Raw genomic sequence first — 12,737 nt, 5'->3', positions numbered from 1 at the left:
GGGGCTTGCTCTTTTCGCCTAGGCTGGAGTGCAGTGGCATGATTTTGGCTCACTGCAACCTCTACCTCCTGGGTTCCAGCGATTCTCCTGTCTTGGACTCCCAAGTAACTGGGATTACAGGCATCACCACGCCCAGCTCAGTCTTTGTATTTTTAGTAGAGATGGGGTTTCACCATGTTGGCCTGGCTGGCCTTGAACTCCTGACCTCAAGTGATCCACCCGCCTTGGCCTCCCAAAGTGCTGGGATTACAGGTGTGAGCCACGGTGCCCGGCCTCCTTATGAGAATCTAATGTCAGATGATATGAGGTGAAACAGTTTCATCCCGAAACCATCCCCCTTTCTTCACCCAGTCCATGGAAAAATTCTCTTTCACAAAACCAATCCCTGGTGCCAAAAAGGCTGAGACTGCTGCTCTATGATATCTAGAAAATCCTCTCAGCGTCTCCCCAATAGGCAGCCACAAGCAGCTATTTACATTTAAATTCATTAAAATAATATCAAATGTACAAATTTTGTTCCTTGGCCCACCAGCCAAGTTTGAAGTGCTGAATGGTCACACATGGCCAGTGCAGATATGAAATGTTTCCATCAGTGGGGAAAGTTCTAGGTGGCAGTGATCTGAGACAATCTTTTCTATCTTGATGGAAAAAATCTGTGGTGTTCTTACATTGCCTTAAAACAACTAGAAATTTGATTTAGATCTGGAAATTTAAGGAGATGATTTCATGGAATTTTGAGTTTTAGTATGTTTCATTATAAAAGGAGTCCCCCATCCGCCATCCCTACCACCAGCAAGGAGGTTGCAGGGAAGAGCTCTGTAAAAACAGGAGCTGTGCATTAGGGCAACTCACAAAGTTGTGAGCCCCCCGTCCCAGACCTATCCAAGCAGTAGCCGAGGGGATGAACTGCCAGGCCCCTGTTGGATGAAAGATGAGCCCAAGCAACCTCTACGGTTCCTTTTGTTTCGGGTTTTCTTTTCTTTTCTTTTTTTTTTGGCTTCGTTTTGTTTTGTTTTTGTTTTTGAGATGGAGTTTCGCTCTTCTTGCCCAGGTTGAGTGCAGTGGCACTATCTCGGCTCACTGCAACCTCTGCCTCCCAGGTTCAAGCGATTCTCCTGTCTCAGCCTCCTGAGTAGTTGGGATTACAGGCACCCACCACTATGCCCAGCTAATTTTTGCTATTTTTAGTAAAGACAAGGTTTCACCATGTTGGCCAGGCTGCTCTCGAATTCCTGACCTTAGGTGATCCGCCCACCTACGCCTCCTGAAGTGCTGGGATTACAGGTGTGAGCCACCATGCCCAGCCCTTCTAAGGTTCCTTTTGATGCAAAGACCCCAACGTTTGTGGGAGAAACCTGCAGGTGAACCCCCTGGGTGCATTTCCAAAGTTCCATCATCTTGGGTAAGCACCTTTCCCTCTCCAGACCTCAATTTCCCCACCTATAAAGCAGTAGCAACAGAGTAGAGGGTCCCTCAGGGCCACAGGTGCGAGCTCCTCCTGGCTGTGTGACCTGGGGCTGGTGACTTATCTGCCCTGGGCCTCAGTTTCACTGTGTAGACAGTGGGAATAATAATAGCAGCTACCCTAAGGGAGTTGCCTAAGAGAAAATGACAACAGTGCATCAATAATTTATTTAAGCATCAGATCAGATGAGGCATCTGGTCTGCTGAAAAGACAGGCAGAACTATTAGTTCAGGGGTCCCCAGGGTGACTCCTGACAATGTGTCTTTCTTAAACTACGTGGGTGATCTGTCACCCACAGGGAGTCCTCATTAGTGAGCAGAGAGCTTTTTGGGCAAAAAGAACATAAAAGACCTATCTGGTGCTCCAGATTCTCCCTGAATTCAATAGTTCACCAGCAACTTCCCCCGCCCCCAAGGATGCTTCTTGCTTTTCAAAGCTCGGCCTTTTGCAGGTGCATATTTTTCCTTATCAAAACACATATGCACACAGACACACACACGCACGCATGCACACTACACACACGGACGCACACATATGTGTGCACACACACGTGCACACACACAACACACATATGCACACACAACACACACGTGCATGTAAACACACACATGCACATGCCCACAGACCCTAGAGGCTTCATCACCCCTTTTAACAGATAGGAAAGGTGAGGTCAAGCCAGGTGACCTCGCCAAATCCCCAAGCTTCAGCAGCCCCAGGTAGCTGCTTCAGCACCTCCCTCCTTGGGCCTCGATTTCCCCATCTGGGGTGCCACTTTTTTTTTTTTAGGCAATCCCCCCTCTGCCAGGAAGTGGGGGCATGCTGAAGGGTTGGGTCCCCTTTTGAAGGGATGGAGCACGTGGAGCATTCAAGGTCTGAGACAGATCCGGGTAAGGATTGAGGTGACACCCTGGCAACATCAATGTCAGAATAACACTCTATCATTGGTGTAATCCATTTCCCAAGTACCTACTATGTGCTTAGCACATCACAGGTGTTACCTGTGTGCCCTTCTGAGTTCTGCAATGCCACATCCTAAGCCCATCCCAGCTGGGCAGCCCAGACGCGGGTCCCCCTTTGCTCTCTCTGTGGCAGTGCAGTGGAATGGTCACCCAGGTAGGCTTTGGGGTCAGCCAGGCCTAGGTCTGGCCACTTAGCAGCTGTGAGAATTGTCTGCAGCTGTCTGCCTCTCTGAGCCTCAGTTTGCACATCTGTAAAATGGAGTGCTAATGCTCATCCATCTCACAAGGTATGGTGAGGATTGGATGAAGGCACACAGCTGGGCCACTCACCCCAGTGGTGGTGGTCCCATTATAGTAAACATCTCCTGAAGAGTATGGAGAAGTGGGCCCTGTGAAGACAGCCAACAGCAGGGTATCCTGCACTCGGGAAGTGTCTGCTTTATTCCACAGCGTTTCTTGAACTCTCACTTGCCAGGCAGTGTTCTGACAGGCAGAAGCAACTCTCTGCATCCGAGGAGGTAACTTTCCGATTGACGCCAGAATGCACAGGAGAGACCCCTGCATGGGATGCCACCTTCCTGCCAACCTCCTAGGTCCAAAACTCTCTAGTCTCCTGATAGCCTGTGGGGGCAGCTACCTGTCATCCTCATTTCACAGATGGGACGGCTGAGGCCCAGAGAGATGAGTGACATGTCTCAGCCACATAGCATATCTGCAAAGGAGCTGGGATTTGAACCAGGGATGCACTCAGAGCCTGGAGCCTCTTCACTCAGCTGCTCTACCAGTTTGGTTGAAATGCAGGAAGGGCAAACCCTCATCATATCATTTATTTAAAAAATCAGGGGGTGTCCAGTCGTGATGGCTCATGCTTGTAATCCTAGCACTTTGGGAGGCTGACGCAGGAGGATCACTTGAGGCCAGGAGTTCAAGACCAGCCTGGACAACATACTGACACCTTGCCTCTACAAAATTTTTTTTAAATTAGCCAGGTATGGTGATGCATGCCTGTGGTCCCAGCTACTTAGGAGGCTGAGGCAGGAGGATTGTTTGAGCCCACAAGTTTGAGGCTGCAGTGAGTTATGATTACGCTGCTGCACTCCAGCCTGGGCGACAGAGCAAGACCCTGTCTCTAAAAAAATAAAAATAGAAAATAAAAAAATCCAGCTGCCAGGTATCCCCATGGTGTCACGGTCACTTGTCAGGGGACCCTGTGGTGGCTCTGGGCAAGGCAAGACACCACTGGAGTCCATGGTTTCCGTCCTACGCTGACTGGGAGACCAACGCAACCCACTTTAACGGACAATGTCCTTAATCAGTTGTGTTGCTGGAGGGAGGAAAGAAACTGGCAGGTAACAGGAAGACAGGGACCAGGGAAACCTGCATTCCAGTCCAGCTCCACTCTTAATGGGGAAGTCTTGGGCAAATAACTCAATGCCCTTTGAACCCCAGCATCCTCGTGTGCGGAACAGAGGTGAGAACAGAGCCTGCCTCTTAGTTCGGGGTAGGCAAACCATAGGTGCCGTGTTTGGCTCCAGGTAAGCAATGGAGAACTGTTTGTGGAATGGATTCAACACCTAGCAGCCAAAGTCACCTTTTACAAGGGACATCGGAACCTGTCATTGTCCTTAAAACCCACCAAGGGAGTGAGAGTCAAGCTCCTCACCTTGACCTGGCACTCAGCCATCTCCTTCCCCACCTCTCTCCTTCCATTCTCTCTGCTCTAGCAATCTGTTCATCTCTCAGTTCCTCAAACATTCTAATTCTCACCCATCTTAAGATCACTGTACACACTGTTCCCTCTGCCTGGAATGCTGTTCCATGTACTCATTTATAGCTGGCTCTTTCTCAGCCTAAATGATCTCTCCTACAAGAGGCCCTCCAGGCCCTCCCTATCTCTTCCTGTGTGTGTCCACAGAATACTTCTTTTGCAATGAGATATTTACTTATACATGTTCCCAGTCTTTCTGCCATAGGATGGCAAGGACCAGGACGCCCTCTGTTTTGTTTAGCACCTGGCATAGGACCCGACACCCTGTGGGCATCTATTACATACTCTCAAGTATGAAAGCTAGAGTCAGAAAGGGAGGAAGAGTCCTCAGCCCAGCCCAGCCCCAACATATCTTGCATTCTTCAATCTCCATCCATTTCCTGCCCAGCTTAAATATACCTCCTCCAGGAAACCCTCCCAGACCAGTTCAGCATCTCCCAGTCTTCCCTTCTCCTGAAATGGTTAGCGCTGTCAGTATCTACATGTAGCACAGACCACTCATGATCAACCACTAATGTAACCCAGGCATCTGTTCTTACCCACTCCTCCCTTCTAGATACTAAATGCCAAGAGGACAAAGATGGATGTGTCTTACACCTCATTACAAGACCCATAGCAGCCAGCTCTGAGCCTTTCATTTGACAAATATTTGTCCCCCCAATGTGAACTGGACCCCCATGGCCACTGTCCTGTGATTGTTGCCGTAAAGGTGAAATGTAATGAACTTGCCATAGAGCCTGGCAGGTGCCCACACAAGGTCACACATATTTATGGATGGATTATGGTTTCTGTGGGAATCCTTGCCTACATAGCTGAAGTCCAGAGACCACAATTAACTCTTTATTTCCTACCTTGGGATTCCTTAGGTTGATACAGGAATTGTACAGAGGAAAGAATATCCATCTTGAGTTTAGTTCAAATCCCATCTCAACCCCTTTGTAGCTGTGTGATTTGGGGCAAGTCACTTGACCTCTCTGTGCCACAGTTTCCTCATAAGTAAAATGGAATAATAATAATTCTCACCACAGGGGGCAGATGTGAGGATAAGATCAGGTAACCTCTAAGACAAAGCCAGACACATAGTAGGTGCTCAGACCACATTTCTCTCTTCCCACTTCATTCTCTCCTCTGCGTTGTCATTTAGGAGGGGTCTGCCTGACAAATATTGCCTCAGGGTGGGGCTCAGATCACCATTCCAGAGATTGAGAGACATGTCCTGCCCTACCTGGGCGGCAACTCTGCCCTGATTACAAGGTTTTGCCTGCCTTCTTGAGATGTGGTTGGTAAGAAGCTGTTACATCACTGAAAGCTGTTCTTGTTCCCAATCCAACCATTACACAAAAAGGGATTAAGCATTTCATGGAGGTGTTTATTTAGCTAACACATCTTTTGTAACCATGTACAGGAAAAAGAAAATCAAATACAATTTAGCAAGCTCAGAAATTCCCAACTTGGCCAAGGGTCAGTGTAGTGTGAAATGATTTGATTAGGAATTTGGATAAAAGAATCTTTCCTTTCTAGAACAAGTGTTGGCTTGGGACTTAGAATGTGCATGTGTGTGTGAGTGCATGCACACATGTGTTTTTTAGGGATGAAACTGCAAGACCTGGAAAGAGTCGGACCACAGAGAGGCTACCTCTCTTCCTTGCCCATAAGGTCACCTGAGGAGTTGTTCTCTCCACCCTGAGGGTGAAGGAATGGGAAGACATCGGGATGGTTACTGCCCCTGAGAAATGGAGCCCCTTCCGAGGAGATCACAACTGATGGGTGAAGCCACCTGATACGGGTTAAACTATCCCCACACACAGTGTGGGTTCAAGAGAAATTTATCATCCCTTGAGCATGAAGCCTCCCTGTGTTTCCATGGATGTGTTATTTTCACGTGATATTTGTCCATTCAACCATCTATCCAGTACATACGTATTAACTTTTATCTACCGTGTGCCCAGCATTGCAGTCCACAGATAAGAGAACCACCATCCAGAGAGAGGAAGGGCTTTCCCCCAAGGTCGCCTCATTTCTTAGAGCAGGGACTGAGATTTTGGGAAGTGAACATCCAGCACAAGGATCTGGAAGGAGGACCATGGAGCCTCGTGGCCCTGGGAGAAGGTGAGGGTCCAATAAGCCAGAAGCCTGCCTTCCGTCATCTCACTGGGCCTCGGGTTCCCAATCTGTAAAAGGAGCTTGTTGGACCTGACCTCTAGAATAAATTCTAAAAGGTGGGGGCGGGTGATTAATAAGTTCTGCCCCTTCATAAATGTGCACCTTTGAGCAAGTCATGTCTCTTGGCCTCAGTATCCTTATCTGTAGATTGGGATAACGTCAGTACCTGTCTCATGGTTGTTACTATAAAAAAGTGGCACGCCTGTAATCCCAGCACTTTGGGAGGCTGAGGCAGGCGGATCACTTAAGATCAGGTGTTGAAGACCAGCCTGGACAACATGGTGAAACCCCATCTCTACTAAAAATACAAAAATTAGCTGGGTGTGGTGGTGGGTGTCTGTAATCCCAGCTACTCAGGAGGCTGAGGAAGGAGAATTGCTGGAACCCAGGAAGTGGAAGTTGCAGTGAGCTGAGATCGTGCCACCGCACTCCAGCCTGGACTATAGAGCCAGACTCCGTCTCAAAAAAAAAAAAAAAAGAAAGAAAGAAAGAAAAAGATGAAATGGGATGCTCCCCTTGCTAAGATGTTTTGCAGGTGCCTGGCACACAGTAGGTACTTAATAACTCTGTTTTAGCACCTCTAAGGGTGGACTTTCCTCCCACCCCAAGCTAGAGAGAAATCCAGCTAACCCACATTGCGCATGAGCCCTGTTTACCGTTGCCCAAGAGGTCAGGACCACCGCTGGTCCCCTGCCCCTTCATCAGCAGCAGGGCTGAGAGGCTGCTGCCAATTTGCTATCTAGGCCCCGCCACTGACTCCTGACAGCTCCCCAGGGACAGGGCAGCCGCCTGTAGCTGCTGCCCCCCGCCCTCCTGCACACAGCCATTGAAAATTAACGGCCAAACTCGGCCCCAGGGGGATGGAGAGCCAGGCGGCTGCACGAGAGGCTGGACCCACAGCCTGAGTGGTCCTTGGAGCCCTTCTCTGGGATGTAGGCGGGTGAATGAGAAGCCCATAAACTTCTCCTGGGCTATTATTTGGGGAGAAAAATGGGAGTGGTTGGAAGCGGGAAGTCACTGTGTAATCATAAAACCCCCTCCACAAGAAAGCACTCTCTCCCAGGCCCCTCTGAATGCCTTGACCCATTCGAGGTGCAGAATCCTCCCAGCAAACCTGCAAATTGGGTGGCTCCATTTCACTGATGAAGAACCTGAGGCTCAGAGAGAGGCAGTGACTTGTCCAGGGTCACACTGCAGTGAGGTGATGGAGCAGCTTATTCTGTTCCAACACCCGTGCTCATGGCCAGTGGGACTTGGGGCCAGTGGTCACAAATGGTGGTTACAAATACTCTCAGGGTGCAACCGCTTTGGGGCCAAGTCTCCACTGTACCTATGATGAGCTGTGCCATCTTGTTAAGCCATTTAAACAGGCTCAGCCTTGGTTTCCTCATTCACCAAATGGGCCCAAGAGTGCTACCCTCATGGGGTGGTTTTGGGGATTTGATGGGATTTGATGGGGATTTGTGCCAAGAGCCTGGCACAAGGAAGCAGGCAGTAAAAGGTTAAGAAACCACCAGCTGCTATTATTATTGTTGTTATTATTATTATTATGTTATTTTGCCTTCTGGATACTCTGGCTATTGGATATAAGAAAACACAGCTGGGCACGGTGGCTCACGCCTATAATCCCAGCACTTTGGGAGGAGGTCGAGGCAGACAGATCACTTGAGGTCAGGAGTTTGAGATCAGCCTGACCAACATGGCAAAACCCTGTCTCTACTAAAAATACAAAAATTAGCCAGGCACAGTTGCTCTCGCCTGTAATCCCAGCTATTAGGGAGGCTGAGGCAGGAGAATTGCTTGAGTCTGGGAGGCGGAGGTTGCAGTGAACTGAGTTCACACCACTGCACTCCGGCCTGGGTGACGGAGTGACTTGCATACACACAAAAAATACAAGTGTAAAAAAAAAACAAACCAAAAACCAGCCTTGAATCCACGTGAATAGGAAAGGCTTGCGCCAGACCAGGAGCCTGGGCACCTCTGGATCCAGTGCTGATGGGAACAGGCCTGCTTCTCTTCCTCACTCCCCAACCCCTGACCCCTGCTAGCTGGGCAGTGGACTGGCTAGGCATTGCCAGGCCCCCAAGAAGTTCTCTGCTTGCCCTGCCCTGTTTTTGGAGAAGGGCAGCTGCTTAGTGCCCCAGACAGTTTGTCAGCTGGGTGGCCCAGATGAACAAGCCCAAGACTCCGGGGCTGAGTCTGATGGGAGCCCCTCCTGGGCAGCACCTGGGCACCTGGATTCAGGGTTTCTCCCACCCTCCAAGTTCCTCCCCACTTGCCACCGTGAGAGCCCTCCATAGACGCGTCTCTTTCGGGAAGCTGGACTCTCTAATGTAACTAAGTGGTAACAGCAACAGCAACTACTGATTATGTGTTTCTTGCTCTACAAGCTTTATTTACTTAATCCTCCCAGCGACTGCATGAGGGAAGAGCCATGATCATGCCCATTTTAAAGATGAGAAACGAAAGCAAGTCACCGGCCCTGCCTAAAGCTGGGCTTTGAACCTGCACGTGTCTGAATCCTAGGAATTGTTCTCACTCTCTGACTCCCCTATCTCCAGTGCTTTTAAGGGATGCTTTTAGGCAACAGTAAGATTCAATGTCTTCGAGCTCTTAAAGCCAACCTGGAGGAAGGATGCGCTCGCCCAGGCTTGCAGCTAGGAGGGCAGAAGTAGATTCACCCTGGATACATCCAGTGCCTGCTGGGTGTCAGGTACCTTCATAGATAATATGATACATATATCATTTAACCCTCCAGAGCTAGCTTTTATTATCCCCATTGTACAAAACTATGAAAGTTCACAGGTGAATCTGCTCATAATTGGTGAATGGCAGAGCCAAAAATGATTACTAAATTGTCATAACAACTCCATGCAGTGGGTACTATTTCTATCCCCATTCTACAGATGAAGAAGCTGAGGCTCAGAGAACTCCACACAGCCAGAGAAGTTGGGATTATAACGGACTTGAGAGCCTAAGCTGCTAACCCTTACACTGCCCTAAATCACTTGGCATTATTTAAACCCTGTGAGTGCTGGAAGGAAGCCTAGAGGCTCTTGGCTGTGTGACCTTGGGAGAAGCCATTTCATTTTTCTGAGCCTCAGTTTCCTCACCTATACAACAGGGCTCATCAGAGCAACCTCCCGAGATGAGGTGAGCGATGGGGCATGGCACACAGTAGGTGCTTGCAAACTGCCACGTACCTGGCCCCAGCTCTGCACACAGCAGGCTCTCTGCAAATATCTGTTTGAATCTGTGTCCTCATTTGGATCTCAGAAGGCAGCCTCCAGGCCCACAGCCCTCAGGAAGCAGCCTCCCTCTAATTGGGGGCTGCGGTCTGCCCCAGCAGGCACTGCTGGTGAGTTGCAGTGACCCCGGGGGGCCAGACAACCCCTAGGTAAACAGGACTGATAGGAGGTGACAGCCTGCTCTTCCCAGGCCAGCCCTGGTCCTGTCCCCATTCCGTAATCTGGACTGTGCCCCCTCAGCCTACAGACATGTTGCTTGCTTTGTCGGGGGAGCCCTGACCTCATTTCCAGGGGAGAGAGGCCGGCAGGGGACTCCAGGTCCTTCCTTTTCCTCCTTTTCCCTCCTGGAGACCTTAGACAAGCCCTTTCTCCTTTCTTGGCCTCAGTTTCCCCAACTGTAAAAAAATAGGGGGTGCGCAGACTGGTTGACCTCCTAAAGGCCTTTTCGGCTATGAGGTTTGAAGACAAAAAAGACGGAAGGGCTCTGAAGTCTTCCATGCATCCTCTCACTTGTATCTTGCTTCACCCTATTTCAAGAAATAATTTATTTTGTCTCAGTTTCCATCTAATTTACTCTTCAAACACATGAGGCCTAGAAGAAACCTTAAGATCATCTAATTCAATAAGATCAATTAAATGATGAGGAAGTGAGGCTCAGGGCAAAGGACTTGCTGAATGTCACACAGCCTGGCTGAGAACTTGGCAGATCTGACTACTTTCTTAACATCCATGGAGGACAGAACCCAATTCCTCCCAGAAGGTTTTGTTTTGGCGGGGGGTGGGGGAGCATTTCCCACAGCCCCCATTAAGGCCACTGGAGGGGAAGCAGTAGCTGCTATTATCATCTTAACATTCACCAGGATGCCCAAACAGTATCAAATGCAGAAAGGGACCTCTTTTGGAGGGGACAAGAGACAGCAGGCATTTCGTGGTCCCACTGGGCCAGGTTGTGGCCCAGCCACCCTTAGCAAGACCAACATTGAAATCAAGACCTTCCAGCTCTCCCGCAAAAATCACAGAATTGAACATAACAATAGTTCTTGGGCAGTTTCAGAAACCATAAACAGCATATAAACACTTTGAGCAATGAAAAAATACATAGTTTGTTATTGTTGGAGCCCTCACCTGTATTCCTGTGGAGAGGGGTGGTGATTTTGCCCTGAGTTTCGAATAATTCCTGACATTATGGATGAGGTGTCACTTTCTATCATCTCCTTGGGAAAAGATAAGCAGAAAACAAAGCTCCCATTAGCGACGATATGGACAGGGCAGAAACCCACAGTTTTCCCGCAATTCAGAAAGATGGAGCGCAATCAACTCACAGAACACTTTTTTTTTTCTTTAAAGAAAAAAGTTCTAGAGGATTCCTGGGCATCTCAGGTCACTTTCCCAGGGCAATTCTACAGGGTTTTAGAAGCAAATGAAGAGAATGAAATGAAATTCCCGGTTCTTTCGAATTAATGGGGGAAGAGCAAGGGAAGCCTCTAGAATCCAAATGTCAAACCTGGAAAATGTGGACTCACAAAATAGGAATCAGAAAAACGATTTCCTTCCAAGCCTTATATTTTCAACCTCAGTTTGGTTATGATCACTTTGAAAATAAGGGGCAGCTGGATGTGACATGTGTATTTCTCTGGGAGAACAAATTCCCACTTGCAAAGGGAATAATCCCCGCAAGCTCCTGCCCTGAAATGCCTTCAGAAATGCCACAAGCCCTTACTGGAAAACCAATCCAAACACCCACATCCCCGCAACACACAAACACTGCCTTAAAAAAATAATAAAAATATTTGAGTTCCCTAAGTTTCTCAAACTCCAAGCCTGAACCAACATAAAAGCCCACCAAAGGCTCAGTTCCGCCCCCAACGCCATCGAAGGATTCCCAGGAAGGAGGAAAAGGGAGCAGAGGGAGGCGGCCCCGCAGCCCCTGCGCCCGGGTCTCTACCCTGGAAATGCAATGCCCGGCATTGCCCGGGAGGAGGGAGCAAAGCCGACCCTGCAAGGTGGTACCTGGAGCTGATCCTCGCGGGGCCGCCGCTGCCGGCGCTCCGGGGGTGGGCAGGGGTTCCGGAGGGGGGCTCCCTCGCGCTCGCCCCTCGCGTTCCGCAATTTGGCCGCCGTCGCAGCTCGAACCGTTTTTAAATTTCCCTCTCTGGAGCTGTCCAGCTCAGAGCATGCGCAGTAGCCGTGCGGGGGGCTTTTCTCCAAGGGTCAGTTACAGGGCAGGGTCAAGGGGATTGCAGCGGGCGTTTCCCAGCAGCCGCGAGCCTTGCACGCCCCGGGGTTCTGGGGGTGTGTGTGAGGGGGGCGGGGCGGAAGGGTGCAGGGGTAGGGACCCCTCTTCAAACTTTGCCAACAGTGGCAACAACTGCATGCCCGCGAGCATGCGTTGAGGAGCAGTGGGAGGGTGATTTCGGCCAAGGGAATTAAGTTGCAAAAGGAGGCTGGGTGCATTAAAACTTGCAATCCCGCCTGGGGCAAAGGACGTGGGCGGGCGGAGAGATCTGTTGCAACCCCCTCTCTCCCCCAAAGTGGAGGACGGGCCGGGAGGCAGAGACGGGGCCCCAGGTGGACGCGGATTCGGGCCACCTGTCCCTTTAAGAAAGTTGCGCCCGCGCTGGCTGGCGCACGGCGGGAGGGGGCTGCGGAGCGGGGCGCGGGGCGCCTCCACCTGCTGGGGCCACGAGGGGGGGGGCCGGGCCGAGCGCGGCGGCGAGGCGAGGAGGGCTCCCCGGGACTGCGCGCTGCGCCCCCCTGTCCCGCGAGGAGGGTGAGCCCGCCCGGAGCGAGCGCGGCGGGGCTCGGCTGCCCGAGCAGCCGCGACGACGACTACGGCGGTGCCGGCGGCGGAGGCTGCGGCGTTCGGGGTACGGCGCCGCGAGTCCAGCGCAGCCGTTGGGGGCAGTGGCCCGCGTGTGCAACCGCGCTCCCGCCCTGCCCCGCCGCCCGGCCCGCGCCGCCGCTGCCCCGCCCCGCCTGGAGCCAGCCGCGGGAAAGGTGGCGCGGACTGCGGACGGCGGCGGGGCCCAGCGCGGGCAGAGGTCTCCACAGGCCCCTTACGAGGCTTGGATGAGTTTGGTCCCCTGGAAAGTTTGCGTTTCTGGCGTCCTAACTGTCGAGGCTCCGTTGCAGTA

General features: G+C 50.9%; 1 protein-coding gene across 2 annotated transcripts in view; it reads right to left on the bottom strand.

Annotated features, from left to right (window-relative positions):
* Nucleotides 1–11,779, bottom strand: part of FOXN4 (forkhead box N4) — a 31,212-nt gene extending 19,433 nt beyond the window's left edge. Inside the window, exons 1-2 of one of the 2 annotated variants that reach the window (XM_032168756.2) lie at nucleotides 11,614–11,779; nucleotides 10,729–10,817 (exon numbers count right to left, since the gene is read on the bottom strand). In XM_032168756.2, coding sequence (XP_032024647.1) covers nucleotides 10,729–10,814 — 86 coding nt within the window. In that variant the 5' untranslated portion in view covers nucleotides 10,815–10,817; nucleotides 11,614–11,779. The remainder of the gene's footprint in view (nucleotides 1–10,728; nucleotides 10,818–11,613) is intronic. The other variant, XM_058425431.1, reaches the window with a different exon arrangement.
* Between the last annotated feature and the right edge of the window lie 958 nt (nucleotides 11,780–12,737).

Source organism: Hylobates moloch, unplaced genomic scaffold, assembly GCF_009828535.3.
Source record: "Hylobates moloch isolate HMO894 unplaced genomic scaffold, HMol_V3 SCAFFOLD_12, whole genome shotgun sequence".
In the NCBI taxonomy this organism is placed as follows: Eukaryota; Metazoa; Chordata; class Mammalia; order Primates; family Hylobatidae; genus Hylobates; species Hylobates moloch.
This window is presented reverse-complemented; position numbering and strand designations above follow the sequence as displayed.